General features: G+C 36.7%; 1 protein-coding gene across 1 annotated transcript in view; it reads left to right on the top strand.

The window, feature by feature from the left end:
- The first annotated feature begins 499 nt into the window (after window positions 1-499).
- The window catches only part of RNF17 (ring finger protein 17), a 51157-nt gene continuing 35327 nt past the window's right edge, over window positions 500-16329 (top strand). Inside the window, exons 1-12 of the mRNA XM_049822773.1 lie at window positions 500-576; window positions 1242-1333; window positions 2021-2079; window positions 3116-3171; window positions 4580-4679; window positions 6874-6954; window positions 8374-8474; window positions 9281-9452; window positions 10848-10924; window positions 13228-13302; window positions 14484-14529; window positions 14713-14758. Coding sequence (XP_049678730.1) covers window positions 500-576; window positions 1242-1333; window positions 2021-2079; window positions 3116-3171; window positions 4580-4679; window positions 6874-6954; window positions 8374-8474; window positions 9281-9452; window positions 10848-10924; window positions 13228-13302; window positions 14484-14529; window positions 14713-14758 — 982 coding nt within the window. The remainder of the gene's footprint in view (window positions 577-1241; window positions 1334-2020; window positions 2080-3115; window positions 3172-4579; window positions 4680-6873; window positions 6955-8373; window positions 8475-9280; window positions 9453-10847; window positions 10925-13227; window positions 13303-14483; window positions 14530-14712; window positions 14759-16329) is intronic.

The following is a 16329-nucleotide window of genomic DNA, read 5'->3' as shown; positions in this document are numbered from 1 at the left end:
AAAAACAACCAAACAACAACAACAACAAAAAAAAAAAAAACGCGGGGGAGGTGTAAATGCTGTGTATAAGCAAATACAGAAGGGAAAACAAATGGTAGCAGGCATTAAGGATGGGAGTTGGGGTCAGTATACATGGTGGATTGCAAACAGGGTGTTGTAACTACAGTATTGAGATACTGCAGGAAAGAGGAATAATTGTATTGAGGGTATATGATCAGGAAGGAGGTTTGACGACCAGCAGTGATGTCTCCTGCTGTGTCTGGTAGTGGTAAGGTTAGGGGTGAAGTAGTGTATCTAGTGGAGTAGCTGGATAGTAGAAAACAGGCAGATTTGCTTTCCAAGGAAAAAATAGGTGTATAGTTTTTGTTAATAATGTGTGTATCTTTTTCATTTTACTTTGCCAAGTGATTCACACTCTGTAGTGTTTGCTCAAGCAATGACATGTGTATGTTGTAGAGAATGTCACTTTTTTTTTTTTTTTTTAAAGTCAGACACCATCATGAGTAGAAACAAAGAGTTCTCCTTGGTGGATGACAGTAATGAAGAGCTTAAGAGAAGAAAAATGAAAGCTCTAAGGTATGTGAATGTTCAGATTACTCTAGTGGCTTTATTTTAAGTTCTGACAATATAATTATCAGGTAATAGTATTGAGGACATGTAGAAAATAATGTTTGTGTTCTACAGTGTTGCAAGTGAGTCCATTTTTATGTGTTATGTATGTGTGTCATACACAGTTTGTGGAAAGTTTTAGCATTTCGACTAGGTTCAGGGGAAAAAGAAATTTTAAATGCTTCTTGGGATGTTGTCAAATATGGAGTTATTAGGCTACCAATATCTTGTATTGGTCTGCATGTATATTGTATAAGTAAATAAATCACCGTTTGTCTATTCAATGTATTCTTAGTTAAATAACTATAGAATGAATATGATGAAAACTGATTATATAACAGTTTATTAATGTTGGTTCTAGTTAACTTAAATGCTGGTTCTGCATACCTAAAAGCTCTAGTACCACCTTTGTGGATGACAAATTCAGTATCATAGACGTAAATTGCTTTTCCTACAGTTAAAAGAGGATAACAAAATTTTTGTGTGTGGTGTTTGTTGTATTACCTGCACCTTCTTCTACATAATGTCATTTGGTAAAAAGTGGTAAGCCTAGTTTTAAGAGAGCTGGAAGTCAGAATTTGTATTTGGTTGATATCTCTAAGGACCTTAAACCTTTACTTTTACTTCTGAAGGCAATGTCTTGAGATACTAAAAGAGGATTTTGCAGAACCAAATCAGAGAAACAGTGATTTGTGTCAGGTATCAAAAGCTCTGAGTATGAAAGGTAAGGCTTTTGGATCTTGACTTTTATTTCTAGCAATTTTGTGGTGTAGCATTCACTGTTAATTTATATTTTATGTGGTCTGTTAAAGACAATAGATGGGCTGCCAGATTTGATTAATGCATTGTTTATTTACTACATTTCCAGTACTTTGCAAGAACAATCAATACCTTTCTCTTCCCCTCCTGCTGTTATTGTTGACAAAGCTACTGAAAAGTTTGTTTCAAAAGAAACCTAATTTTTCTGGGATTTTCTGCTTGAGTATCTTTTTTCCAAGAGTTGCAAAATTGTGTTTAGTACATAGTATTTATGGATGCTATATGAAACAATTTTTTTCCTGTAATATAGGCAAACATTTTGAATGCATGTTTCTTTTGCATCTTTTTGCCTTACCTTACATGTGTTTATCGTGTCCTGAATATAGCAGCAATGTAATAAGCTAAGCATGCATGTAATACCCTAATCATTAAATGCAATAAGTTTTTCTAATTCCCAGGTAACTTCCATCTGTATTTATCTGGATTTCTAGCTTTCAAATTCTGTCATTACAAAAATCAGTGTCTAAATTCCTGTTGACTTGATGAATACTATCTAGAAGACTGCTCCCGTGATCATGTATTTCTGTTCCTCTCATTGATTAAGATGCCCTACAGTTTCAGTGTCAAGTGTTTCCTATGCTTGCTCTTACAGCATTGCATGATGATGTGAAGGATGAAGACACTGATTTTTTTGGTTTCTCTTCTACAGAAGTAAGTTGATCTAAAACTTTTTTTGTTCTGTAGTCACTCTGGTGGCCTGAATAGTAATATTACAGGATCTTTTGAATTTTCATTGAAAGTGATTAAAGCAAGCTTAGGTCCTCTCTGAGGTAAGGGCCTGCACTTTATAACCACCTGCTCCCCAGCAAGTCTTTGCTAGCATTTCTCATGATGCATCGTGCCTATGTAGCGCACATGTGATGTCCAAAGTCTGCTTTTAGAGAAGGTTTATTTTTACCTCATTAGTTCCCCACATTGCCAGCTTCATTCCACCCTCAACTGCCCATAATGTGTAAGGGAGCAACTGGTGCATATGTGCATATTTTTTTTGGGGGTGTGGGGGGGGAATCTCCCTGTCAGCTACCAAATAAAAGGACTTAAAAGATCTTTTTTTTAGAAAGCAACTTCACTTTGCATGGTATTGCATAAGTTATGAATATATTTCTGTTTCTGCATTTCTTAAAAATTGGTCTGTTTGTGAATCTTTTCTGTGTTAATGACATGCTAATACCATTTGTTTCACACATCTACATTTTGGACAACTATTGCTTTTTTTTATTTTTAATTTATGCAAAAGATAGGGTGTGGCCATTCTGTTTTTTTCTGTTGTGAAGTTCAGATTTAGCCTTTATTGCAAAATACAAATAAGTCAAATCTTTGGAATTAAGCCCTTCTATTAAACTTTATTGAAAAAGTTGTCATCAGGTTCAGTAATGCAGTTTGTTAGAAGTTTCACATAGTAGTGGGAAAAATACTAAGAGCAAACAAGGAATCATTGTTCTTTTTACTAAGAACACTTAACCATTTGCCACAAGGATACACTGATGGCTACAGAGCTTCGGCTTGGAAGCTGTGTTCTTACACCTCTTGCAGCAAAATTCAACAGCACTTGCTTTGAAGCTTGGTCTCATTGAAATGGGGGGGGGGGGGGTACTGAAGGTGAAAACAGGCTTATAGAACATTTTTTGCTGGGACTTGGATTTAACCCTGTATTTGAACTTGCTTTATTTTTCCCCTATGAATTTAGACCAAAACTGATTTTAAACTTGGGTTGTGCTGTGGCAACTCACAAAGGCTAGCAAGGTAAACTTTTATTAATTCAACTGGAGTTTTTATGTGTTTAGACGCCAGAGTGGGAGGGGACTTGACCGAGCTCATTTTTCTTGGGCTGATTTGTTTGTTTGGTTTTGTTTGTTTGTTTTGTTAATGTGTTCTTTAAACTTAACTTGTGTTCTCTGTATGGGTGTCTAGTACTGTGGGAACACAACTTGCTTGACACTTGAGTACAAACAACATTTCATTGAAAGGCAACAAAAAAACAGTTTGGTTTGGTTTGAAAATGTTTGGAACTGAATGTTTTAAGTACTGTGGTAGCTTCCTGGTAGGGGTTCAGAGGGAGAGTAGAGAACTGCTGAAATGCCAGGCTGTGGTAGGAAGGACTGTATCATTGAAGCGCCTCCTTCCTCCCACTGCCCTGTTGCTCCCATTGCACCTTCTGCTTAGATAACCAGTCACAGCCATAAAGATTAGATGCCAGCAATGTTTGGTGGTATTGTCATATCTAAATTACATTCACTTGTTTATTTGTCCAGCCTATGTGAACTTCAAGGAAGTCTTAATGCGGGTGTCTTTCCCCCCACTGCCATTGCTGCAGAGATTCGTGTTGATACAAATGCAAACAGGCCCAGATAATTCTTATGGATCTGTTCTATACTGATCTGTTCTGTAAGAGAGGTATAGGAAATTTATCTTCTGAGATTGATGCACATAATGTGCATCGCTGATCTTGACCAAAGTAAAATAGAAACTCACGATTTCATGTATGGCTGTTGGTCTCTGCAGCAGTGTTCTCCAAGTCCTCTCACAGTCCGTAAGAAACAACCAGCTGAGCACAGGAAGAGCAACATAGGGCTTCCTTCCTGTAGTTAGGCTGGTTTATGCAGACTGGTTTTGTGAGGGTCTTGACAGCTGTTTACCTCCACATGTGTTTTGCAGAAGAGTAGATATAGGTAACCATGCAGCCTTATAAGAGCATGAATCTAAGTGCCTTCCTAGGAAGTTGTCAGTGGATGGTATTTGTCACGTATTCTAAAGATTTTAACAGCCTAATCAATATCTGATGGGATATCTAAAAAAAAATATTTGGGCAACAAATGAAAAATAAATCCTGGCATGTTAGTAGTAGTCATGCATTTTACTCTCACTGAGGATAAAAATCACTATCACCTACTAAGGTTCTCTTAAGCCTTGCCAAAATTGTCAGATGAAAAATAGTTACTAAAGATTAGTTATAAGATGATGCTAGTAGAAAGGAAAATTTTTGAAAAATGAGGTATCTGTAGTATATCACAGCGTGAATTCTATTTCAGAAGGTGTGTGTATGTATTTAATGACAGATTTTGAAATACTCAAATTGTGTCTAAAGTATTTGTGGGAAGTTTGATATTTTATTTAAATGTGCAGGTTTTTTCCTTAAAGCTTTGTTTTGCAGGCCCTTCAGTCACAATACTGAAGAGAAAAATGTCCAGCACCCAGTTTATTCAAATGGTGGGCTGAGGGATAAACCAGCTTTAGCTCCATCAGCAGATATGGTGTGTTAATGTTGAATTTCCTTATATTCTCACATATTTACATATACATTCTCATATATATACATATACTTTTGTATATGCATAATTAATACTGCACTTCTTAAAACACAGAAACCTTCAGCCTTAATAGTTACATGTTATTATTCTATCTTATCCTAGAATTGATGTGCAGCTACAGTGTTAATAAAATAACTTGACAAAATGAATGCAGCTCAAACCCAACCAGATCATAGCTGAGGAGGGCTAGTGTATTCAGATGGCTGTGAAACAGTCTACTTTGAATTTTGCTTTTCTGAAAAGACACCCAAGGCTTCACAAGATTTAGGTTTGGGGCTTTTTTATTTCTTTTTAAATTCAAGACAGCTGCAAGGCTCATGGAACACATCCTTAAAGTAGTCATTCAGGGCAACAAGGTTGTTGGACAAATGGACCTCTCTTGAAACATTCTATTACGTTTTCTAACTTGGTCTTTCTGAATGAGGTTTGTGAAGTTTTAGGCTGGGTGAACTAATGTTGTGGATATTTTAAAATGACAGAATAAAATGGAAATGAATGATACATCCTGTGCCAGTCCCATTTTCTTCTATGGAGATTGTCCTGTAAAGTTACCTTGAAAGAATCATAACTTGCAGATGTCTGTCTTGGCTTCTTAGGTAGTTTTGTTATAGTGCCTGTTAAAGTTTGAAAATATAAAGTCGTAAAGATGCGCCATGTTACTTCAAATGTCAATGTATTACTGTTTACAAAGTAATAAAGGAAATAGCCTGAGGTTATCTTTTGAAGTATCTTGAGTTTGAGGTCATAAGTAATATTTTGATGGTAGTCAGCTCTTCTGTTGACATAACATTTTCTTTTTTTTTGGAGAAAGTTGTTGAGAATGAGCTTATGTGAAAACCCACATTTATTGAGATCCTAGCCTAACTGCTAGTTACTTTTGTTTCTTAAGTCTTTTTGAGACTCCTTTATTTTGTGGTTGGCGATTACTAGATCTTTGGCAGTATCATTTCTTACATCACTGAATGAGTATACCCATGCCCTTTGAGTTCTGGAAGGATTTTTATTACTGAGTCATTGGTCACAATGAGAACCACAAAGTAGAGAGGGAGCAGTGTAATTCCATGACATTTTTACCTATTAATGTCTCCTTGCAGCTGCTTAAAATAGAGTAGGAATAGTTGTCATAGGAAGAATTCCTAAAACAGTTAAAGTCATAATAGGAGGAGGGGTTTTTTCACTTTTTCTGCTCCTAGGATGGAGACATAATTAGTCGGAGATATTCAGATACATTAATTGGAAGGTTGTTCTAGAGATGAAGGTGACAATATCTTTAATAAACTCCATAATGATGTGTGTGTAATTTCTCTCAGATTGTGAGCAGCACTTGCAGACCAGTGTGTGGTCAGAGGCAGAATAAGCTTTAATTTTTCTATAGTTTGTGTTAACACTAGTGAGGAACCGTTTAGAAATTGGAGATGTTTGCATGTTACTTAAGTTGCCTTTTGGAACAGTGAACTGGTTGCCTAATAGTGACAGACTTACACAGCACCATCCCTGACTTTTGGGGGCATTCCCAGCTGATGATGATCTCATTTTGCTTTTAGCAAAATATCAGCACTCTAACCAGTACTTTTAACACTAGATTTAGTAGTGCCAGTGACAAAAACGAGACACTTCTGTATGTATATTTGCTTCTGTGCCAATTCATATGCAAGTATTTTATTGTCTTTACTTGTATCAGCATAATACAGAGAGCTTATTACATTTTTTTATTTTTGTTAGTTTTCCCCAAATTATATTCCTAAATATTTTACTTTTTTCTAGGCTGTAGTATTCCCATTCTTCAATCTTGCATGTTTTCTTTGCTCTCTATGTAACTTTATTTTGCTTTTCCCTCATGTACTATCTTTTCATTTGTTTTTTGTGTATGGTGTGTGCAAATAAATTGCATGTATTTAACAAACAAAAAAAATTTAGAATCCATGTTTCAGAAATACTACAATGTAAACATTCTCATGTAATTCAGGTGAGCTAAGTATTTTGGCTCTGTTTGTAGCTATAGAGCTGCTCAGAGCCTTACACAGATCATCAATCACCCACATCAAGTGCTTCTTTGTCAACACAGCAAATGAATATAGCTCATCGTGTCTTCTAGTCATGCAAGCAACCTTATATTCATTGGCAAATCTTTCCCCAGGACAGCAAAACTATGGACGATATTGATGAAGCTTTGTGTGTAGCTATTTGTAATCTCAGCCACTTACATAATGCAGATGAGGTAGGTGAAAATAAGTTAAATAAATCATGAAATATTAAAACCTATCGTTGATTGAAGCTTTTTGTTATGAGTAGTTGCCCATTAACAAGCTATTTAAACATGCTTTTACTGCCTTGGTTTTGACATCTCTTTTTTATCCTTCAACTGTTTGTGCTACTGCTGTGAACACACAGCTGTTCAAACTCCAGGCTATAGTCTGGAGTTTACAGACTACAGGAAAGGAGTACATAACCCTATGCATAATTTAAAGTTAATAGGTCAATCCATATATTTAGCAGAACCATATATAAGCCAGTCTTTAAGTACTAAGCTTGTGTTTCCTTGGATCTGGGTAAAATTAAGCATTTCTTTTTGCTTTAGCAACTATGCTAACTTTCTAGTTTTCACGTGCCTCTTTCTGGATTTAAAGCTGGAAAAGAAATGGTACAGGCAACAGAAGTAATGATCTTAACAGACAAGATGCAAAACATACAAATCAAGTAATGCATTTTTATGCACAGTATAAAATACAGGAAGAATCCTAAAATACTAGATAATGCTGTTAATAGGTTTTACTGAGTAACCTACGAACTTCATCAATGATAATTATTTAAACTGTAACTCTTATTAAATGCGCTGGAGAAAAGCTTGCAGTTCTGTCTGTGCCATTTATTTACATTTTATGTGTATTCTAAGATACCCAGGCATAGGAGTGTTTAATGATCAAAAAACTTAAAGCAAATCCGTTCTAATAAGTGTGGCATGAATTATCCTTAGAACCTGCTTTCCATTCCCTTTCTAACTTGTTTTTTTGCAGTGGCCACTCTGTCAGTTAAGCAAAGTCAAATTAAATACCTAATTCATATACTAATAGCATCTTGTAAAAACCTACCATTACAGCAGCTCTAATATAATAAATCATGCATGCCACTGTGGTCTTCCAACAGCTTTTCAACAAAGACTGAGAATTGCCAAAGCAGTGTTGCATTACTGAGATTTTTTTTCCATAGTCTCTTCATTAAATGTAACTATAGCAACAAAACCAATACTTAGCCAGAGGAAGAATCTTTATATTTTTTCTTTATGCTCACCATGAGTTTAAAAAAAACAGTAGAAGTCTTAGCATGCTAATTACCTTTGTACGGTGCTGTATTAGAATGTCAAGTAAGGAAGGTGAGGCAGTGTGCCCAAGATCTGTGTGTTTCTTGCCTCAATAGACCTAAAGACTTCAGTTGGTGTGAGGATCCAGGTAGCGTGAGCTGATTAAAGTTAGAGAAATCAAAGGGATTAATGAGCTATAATTGTTTTAAGCGCCAATCCTGCTGGTGTATTTGATCACTGTCTTACTGTTCGTTGCTTCTGTTCTGTTCTGAATTAGAAAAAAAAAAGTGAGAATAATGAAATAATAAATGCATGTTTATTCAATACTGAATGAAATAGATGCTGGAATACTTGGAATTGAAAGTGAAGCAGGAAGGAGACAAAGTTGGAGAAACTGCAGATAGAACGTTTGATGAACTTATTGCTTCTCTCCTCTCAAGGTAGTAATCTGGTTTGTAGGATGGTGGGCGTGAGTTATTTTTATCAAGAAGTTGTTTCTAATTCAGATAAAAGAATTGGAAATAAAATTTCAGTCTTCCTTGTAGCAGTATTTCATAATACCTGTCTCTAATTTTTGTGCAATATTTTTGCCCTTTCATAGTGGCATTTTGGAGCTGGTTTGCATGGTTGGAAAACAGTAGCTTATGCAGCCTCTGCTCTTTAAAAAAAGAAAATACTTAGTCTTAATTATGTTCGTTTTCTGAAATATCTCAGTTTTGAGGGTTTTTGGATACTGCCATTAGTGGATGATCAGTTTAACAGCAAGAATAACTTCTTGACTTTCTGCAGATTTTCAAGCTGATAGAAGCCCAAGGACACTTTATTTACAAAAATACTTATATCTTCAGGTTTAGGGGTGTGTGTGAAAGCTTAGGATTCCAGAAGAGCCCCTGAGAGGGGGATCTGATATCTTCATAGACTGAATTATAAAATCCAACTGTTTAGTTTTCAGTTGGATGTGTATGGAAATACCAGGAGGCTTGAATGGAAGAGTGCTTTAAACATTCAATAAAAAAATGTTTCTCCAAACAAAGTGGCTTTTCAGTGTGAACTCTTAACTTTTGTGGTTCCTCCGATCATTAAGTGGGCTTTCCATACTTTTCACTGTTTGAGGAAAATAACATTTCTGTGTGAGATGTATCCACTTTATATTGAGGTATAACTGGCAGTTGTGTGTTATAGTTAAAATTGGAATCTGTATGGCTGAGTGCTTATTAAATTCTGAAAAGTAATGTTTTTAATACAGGAAAAGGAAATTGTGTGCAGAATTAGTGAAGACCATCAACAGCTACAGTGCTGGTATTGCAAAAGCTAAGGAAGTCATTGAAGAGAAGAAAGAGTGCTTGATTGGTGCCATTAGGATTGCAAAGGAATTAAAGATTACACCTTCTGTAAGAACCTATTGTGATCTCGCTCAGGTAGTTAAATTCTTGCACTGTGAAGTAATTTTTAATTAATATATTCAAATTTGGATTGAAAATTTCTGTGATCTGTCTTTCCGTTTGCTGACTTTAATATTGAGATTTTTTCAGTAATGTATTCTTAACCCACCTCTACACATGCACACACAGAGTTTATATTTGGTCTTGGTCACAAATTAGGGTCTGGCAACTGATGTGAAACAAAAAAAGATGATTCTTGCCTTGAAGAGCTTGCTATCTGAAACAGCAAATGGAGGGGAAGGACAGGAAAACTGCGACACAGTTTTCACAGACCAGTGAAAAGGCAGTGTTTTCAGCACTTCAGAAGCCTCTCCAGCCTATCCCATTCCCATTCCAGAGCTCTCCCAACCTTCTCACTGAACTACTCCAGAATTAATAGCCATGCTCCCCTGATCCTCTTGGTCCCAGGCCTTTACTTCCATTCTTCCTCCCCATCATATCTGCTGTTCCTAGAAACCCGCGCTATCTGTTGGCTGTATCAGATCCATCCTGTGAAATCTCCTGTCTGACAACAGAGAGGAAAAGATGCTTGGAGGAAGAATCTAAGAACCTGGGCATTTAGTGAGTAGAGGAATTTGAAGGTTAAGGATTTTATAATTGGTAGGATACAGCAGGGTTGTTACACTGACTAAACATTACCTTATTCTGTCGTAAGCTCATGTAACACTTCCTTGAATGTCTTCATAATGCTTGTGGCTGTGTGTGTACATATGTACCTTATATGTGTGTATTCATACACAGTGGCAGTGAGTTCCACGTTTTAATATTTAAAATGAGTTGTACGTAAAATAGCGCGCTCTGTTCTTTCTAAATGCGCTACCCAGTAATTTCATTTGGAGCCTTTGTAGTTCTTGTATTGAGAAAAATAATTAATAACTGGTCTCATCATTCTTTGAAGTAGTGTGATTTTTAGACTGTCGTGTTCCCTGCATCCAGTTGTCACTTTCTGTGTGAAGAAACTTAGTCTGTCTCATCTGACCCAGAAAAATAAGTCTGATCCCTCCTTTTTTCTGTCACTTGCCTCCACCTTGACCATTATGACTTTCGGGAGCTGGCATCCACCGCTGTCTTCCCATAGGCCTACCTTCTTACTTAGAAGTCACCTTCTAGTAGCTGTTCATACAAAAGGAAAATCTGGCTCCTGCTTCTGTTTACATGCTAACATTAAAAAAATCCCCAACCATTAGGTCTTACCAATGTAAGAAGGCATAATTGAGAATTGGCTATTGGCCGTTAATGAGTAAGCTCTCAGGTTTTTTTTCTGTAAAATTAAAGATGTCATACTCTGGCTTTGTCATGCTGTAGATAATAGGTGCCTGTATGATCTGCTTTTTGTATAATAGAAGCTAAGACTGTACTTCTTAATTTCAGGTTATTTATAATTTAAAGTTGCCAGTTGAGGCTGAGCTCTCAAGAGTGAATAGTTTGAAGGAAAAAATATCTCCAAGGTAAATGACTGGAGTGGGAGGTATATTGGGAGGTAAATGGGTGCACTGGTTATCTTAATTACAAAATCTGTTCATTTAACAGTTAAACAGCAGAAATCGAGCTGCTTCATTTACATTTTACTGAAAAACTGCTAGTTCAGATATATACAAACTCATCACTAACTGCATGGTAGCCTTCATCTGAGGATCAGGGAGAAAGCACATACAATTTGCTGCTATGTAAACAAATATATATGTATTTAGAAAATTCTTGACAGGCTTCTGCCACTTTTTAAGCTTCCTTTCCTTCTCTTGTAAGTAAAAATAAATTGGTGAAATAATAGCTTATTTTTTAAAAAAATAATCTGTTTCTTACCTTCAGGAAAGGCTTAAATGTTTTTTGGGGCACTGAAGTCGAATAAGAGGAATTTCGTGGGAAATCCAAATTACCATGTTGCCCTCCTTGAAATTGACAAATACAATTTCTGTGCCAGAAATGAGCAAGAAAATGTATCGTGGCTGTGGTACATCTGACCCTGTGCAGCTTGGTCATAAGGCTGGTTGGAGTACTGTTATCCTAGTGTATAAAGGCCACATTCAGGAATTATGAAGGAGGGACAAAACAAAGATGGTGTTAGGTTGGAACATATTGGGGATCCCGTTATATTTCAAGACATGGAACTAGTCTGAGGGATAGAGTGGTTGTGTGCCATCAGATTCTGACTTGCACAGAGGAGAGAAGCTCAAAGTTGATTACTTGCATGCAAAGTGTGAAAAATTATCATAAAATTATTTAGGTTGGAAAATACCCTTAAGATTGTTGAGTCCAACTGCTAACCTAATGCTACCAAGTCCACCACTACACCATGTCCCTAAGCACTGTGTCTTTGTGTCTTTTAAATCACAGAATCATAGAGTGGTTTGGGTTGCAAGGGTCCTCTAAAGGTCATCTAGTTCAACCCCTGCAATGAGCAGGGACATCTTCAACTAGATGAGGTTGCTCAGAGCCCTGTCCAACCTGGCCTTGACTGTTTCCAGGTATAGGGCATCTACCACATCTCTGGGCAACCTATTCTAATGTTTCACCACCCTCATTGTAAAAAAATATCTTGTATCTAGTCTGAATCTACCCTCTTTTAGTTTAAAACCATTACCACTATTGTTACAGGCCCTGTTAAAAAGTCTGTCCCCACCTTTCTTATAAGCCCCCTTTTAAGTATCGAAAGGCTGCAATAAGGTCTCCCTGGAGCCTTCTCTTCTCCAGGATAAACAGCCCCAACTGTCTCAGACAAATGCCTCCAGGAATGGTGACTCAACCACTTCCCTGGGCAGCCTGTTCCAAAGATTGACAAAAATTATGACTCCTCCTGTCGTATGTTAGTTGAGTCATGAGAATATGCATAGAGCAATATTTAAAATCATCTTTTAGTAAACTCGGTTACTTGGTGGGTAGGGCCTAATTTGAAGATAATGTCAGCAGTGAATGAGAATTTCAGAGAAGCCTAGTTAGATGCACAATGGCAACCTCCCAACCTAGAAGAAAGCTAAAACATGACAAAATCAAATTTGTTTGCATTGGAAGACCTTTCAAGAACTAGAACAAAAGAGGGGAAAAAAATCTGATGAAGGATGAGTATAAAGGCCTCACGTGCTGGCACCACTCCAAAGGTGAAAAAATCACAACTAGGTGGTGCATAGGAGTTGAGGCACATTCTGTAGATATAAAATACTGTACAACGAAGAGTAGATACATTCCTGAAGGGGTGGGGAGAAGAAAAGATGGACTGCTTATACTTGAGTTTTCACAAATTGTTCATTATAACTGGACAGCAAAGCGAAGGATTTGGTTGAATGAAGTTGTATTTACAGTTCCGTTAGTCTAACTGTAAAAGTACTTAAAAGATTTTCTAGCTTTCATCAGTAAAGGAAACAGCTGTTTATTAGTGTAGCAATAAACAAAAAGAACATACATTTTGGACTTCAGTTATGGTTTTGTTCTTCAGGACTGTTGGAAAATTCTTTCTCTCTGTGCAGAATAATTTATTGAACTAAACTGGGTGTGGGTGTGAAAACTCATTAAGTGAATGTTGGAGTACTCTGCATGAGAGAGAAAGCAAAAGGCAAGAGAGTTTTTAAGTATGAATGTGAAGATACGAGAAACCAAATCTGTTGTTAATGGGAGTGGAAGAATGAAACTGGAGTAGGTAATTAATCTCTTATTTTGCCCCTCTATGAATATTGTGCTGAAATATATATCTCAAGACTGGCAAGAGTGATTTAGGTATTTGTGTTACCTTCTGTAATATTTCCTCTCTTCTCTCGAGGTTTTTCCTGAACACTGATGAGATTACATCTTTGTTAAAAAATTTGGGCAAGATTGAATGGGGAACAGCAGGGCCGTAAGTATTTTTTTAATAAAGAGGTACAGTAACTTACCTGTTCTTCTAATGGTTAAGTATTTATTGGAGATTAAATTAAAAAAATAAAATCTGTATATGCTTAGGGGTTTCTAAGAGTATAAGGAAACAAAGCAAAACTTCAGATGCTGGTATTTCGATCAGTATTCCAATTAATCTGGTTAGTGTTTCAGTTGTGACATTTCAGTTTTACTTGTGTTTCGCCCAACTGTATTTCAGTGTATCACTCAAGTTATCAAAGATTTTTTTATGCTGTGTGCTTTTCAGCTTTGGCTGGCATTTAATGGTACAATCATAGAATCATTTAGGTTGGAAAAGACCTTTAAGATCATAGAGTCCAATCGTAAACATAATACTGCCACGTCCACCACTAAACTGTGTCCCTAAGCACCATGTTTACATGTTCATAGTACACGTTATAGAGATGTTTATCATTTCAGCATATGAAAATTACTTCATATAAGTGTAAATAAATCTAAAATCAACAGCAAATACTGAAATTTGTAGTATTTCTACTTCACAGTCTAAATACTGATTGCATCAAATACCAAAAGAAATTACTTGAAATGAACTTGAACCAGAAAAAAACTTGTTTTAAAAATTACAATTGCTTTTATTTTATTAGTCCTCTTTATTTATTTTTCCTTGCAGTCTTTGACAAGAACTTGAGAAAATAGAATAGAGTTGCTGTTATGGCCATCCTAGTTAGCACTGGTTATGTTAAAAAAGGCTTACTGCATACTGTAATATTTTTAAATCCTCCAGATTACAGTGAAGAGTAACTGTTAGTACAAAAGCATCTGACATGCCTTTTGCTTTTAAGGTGAACTATCCATCACATTATTAACATTTTTTTCAAATAGTTTGTATTTGTACTTGGGGTCTCTGATCTTGTAAGCAGAGGTAGCTCTTGTACTGAGCTGGGCCCGAGAATATGTGCCATTTCTATGCCAATCTTTCTTAGACTTCAGAAGTCATGTTACTGTTTTTGTTGTCTTGGTACTCAAAAACATAACACAGTTTATTTCAGTAAGCTCTTATGAGGTGTTTTCTTAACACAGTGATATGTTCTTAATAAAACCTTTGCTTTGACTTGTGTCCTTTTCTGAAAACAGACTGGATTGTATTAATTTGTCTCCAAATAAATGTTTTCCCAAATGTAGTGAAGATTATGTACAACATAGTCTTATCCTTGATGACAAAGAAGAAAAAACAGGCTGCTATACTCAATCATCTGTAGAGAATATTTTTCCAATACTTGGAAGAGAAAGAAAAACAAAGGCTCTTGAAAATAAACTAGGTGTTCACAAAGGAGTGAAAAATACTCAAGTACAAGAAACGCTTCCTATGATAAGTCATCAGAGTATTCCTGCGCTACCCAAATCTCCATCCAGCCCTGATGTCATAATAGAAGAAATATTTGAAGATGACCTGGAAAGTAAGTTTCTTAATACCTGATGCTTTCAGTGTTCTGTTGTCAAGTATGATATTATTTATGTTCTGTATTATATTGGGTGTTTATAGCTATACCTAGCTCATACAGAGATCATTAAAGAATTCGTATTTCGTTTTATATTCCTTTGAGCTAGCATTGTTTCTTTTTTGTCCTCCTTCAGCTTAGCTTAGTGAAAACTTATTATAAAGAGGAGTCATAAGTTCCTGTGTCTGCCTGGATGATTTTCTTTAACTCTTAGTTACTACGGTCCCCCTCAGAGTTTCTGACATTGGCTCCTGGAGAGTGCTTTTCTGGCAGGTCCCTTGGCTTCCCGAATCTTCTGCCAGGGTATTGTCCTATGTTAACTGGCAGTAACTATTAGATTCCTCAGCTTGTCAGGTTTTCCCTGGGCTGTAGTAGTATTAAGAGTGTAGCTAACAGGTCCAGGAAGCGATCCTTCCCCTCTAGTAGGCTCATGTGAGGCTGAGTCTGGAGTACTGTGTCTAGCTTTGGACCCTGCAGTACTGAAAGTCACTGTCATGCTGGAGTGAGTCCAGCAGAACCTACCAAGCCAGTGCCAGGAGGTACTCAGGGGTAGGGCTGAAGGTGTTAGGAACAAGTTGGAACATGGAAATTCCAGTTAGATAATAGAGGGGAATAGAGAGATGCATCCCCCAGTATAATTAAGATGCTTAACTTCAGTATTCTGTGTCCACAACATATCTAGAAATTCCCTATGATTAGTAATGTGTGGGGAGGATGAGGGAGAGGGTAGGGGTGGTATGCGAGAGTAATTGTGGTAGCATATAGCTGTGATCAAGGTGAAGTAAATTTCAGAGCTTGGGCACAACTGTCTAAAACAGCATATTACAGAATCCCCGTGGACTTCACAAAACTCTTGTCAGAACAAAATTCCTTCAAACTGCAGTGTTACGTGAATTTTGCATGTCTTGAATCTTAAGAATTTTAATGATAGTTTTATAATCTTGGAATTAGCATGTGAGCTGGCCATGTGCACATATTCACTGTGTGTGCCTCTGTTACAGTCATATCAGATATGGGAGTTTTTGCCTTTGCAGTATTCTTACAATACACGTAATTTCTCTTTACTGTGTTTGCTGCTTTACTACATACATATAAATACTTAAGTAACCTAATTCACTAAACTTTTCTCCCAAAACAATAAACAAACAGAGTTTCCCACAGACTATCATGCTGATGAACAGAGGAAGAAACTCTTCAAGAAGGAAACACCTCTTCAACACAAAGCTGGTTAGTGTCTTTCCTGTCTGGTAAATGGTTTAGTTCACTAGAAGGAACCCATCCTCTCAGCAGTGAGAGCAGACACCGGAATTTGTTGGAGAGTTGGACACATACGTTAGCCTTCGAGTTCGGGCAGGAAGGTACTAGGAAACAGATCTCCTGACCGTCCCTAGTTAGCATGTATTTGCTCACATATAAGAGCAGACTTGGGGCACATGAATTGATTTCCCTCCAGTTAAAACTAGTTTGAGAGATGCTTACAGTGCGGATGTCATTCTTAGTACCAGCAGTTTTGCTCTGCAAAAACACTC

Source organism: Accipiter gentilis, chromosome 19 (assembly GCF_929443795.1).
Source record: "Accipiter gentilis chromosome 19, bAccGen1.1, whole genome shotgun sequence".
In the NCBI taxonomy this organism is placed as follows: Eukaryota; Metazoa; Chordata; class Aves; order Accipitriformes; family Accipitridae; genus Astur; species Astur gentilis.
Note: the sequence above shows the minus strand (reverse complement) of the source record. Positions and strands in the feature narration are given on the sequence as shown.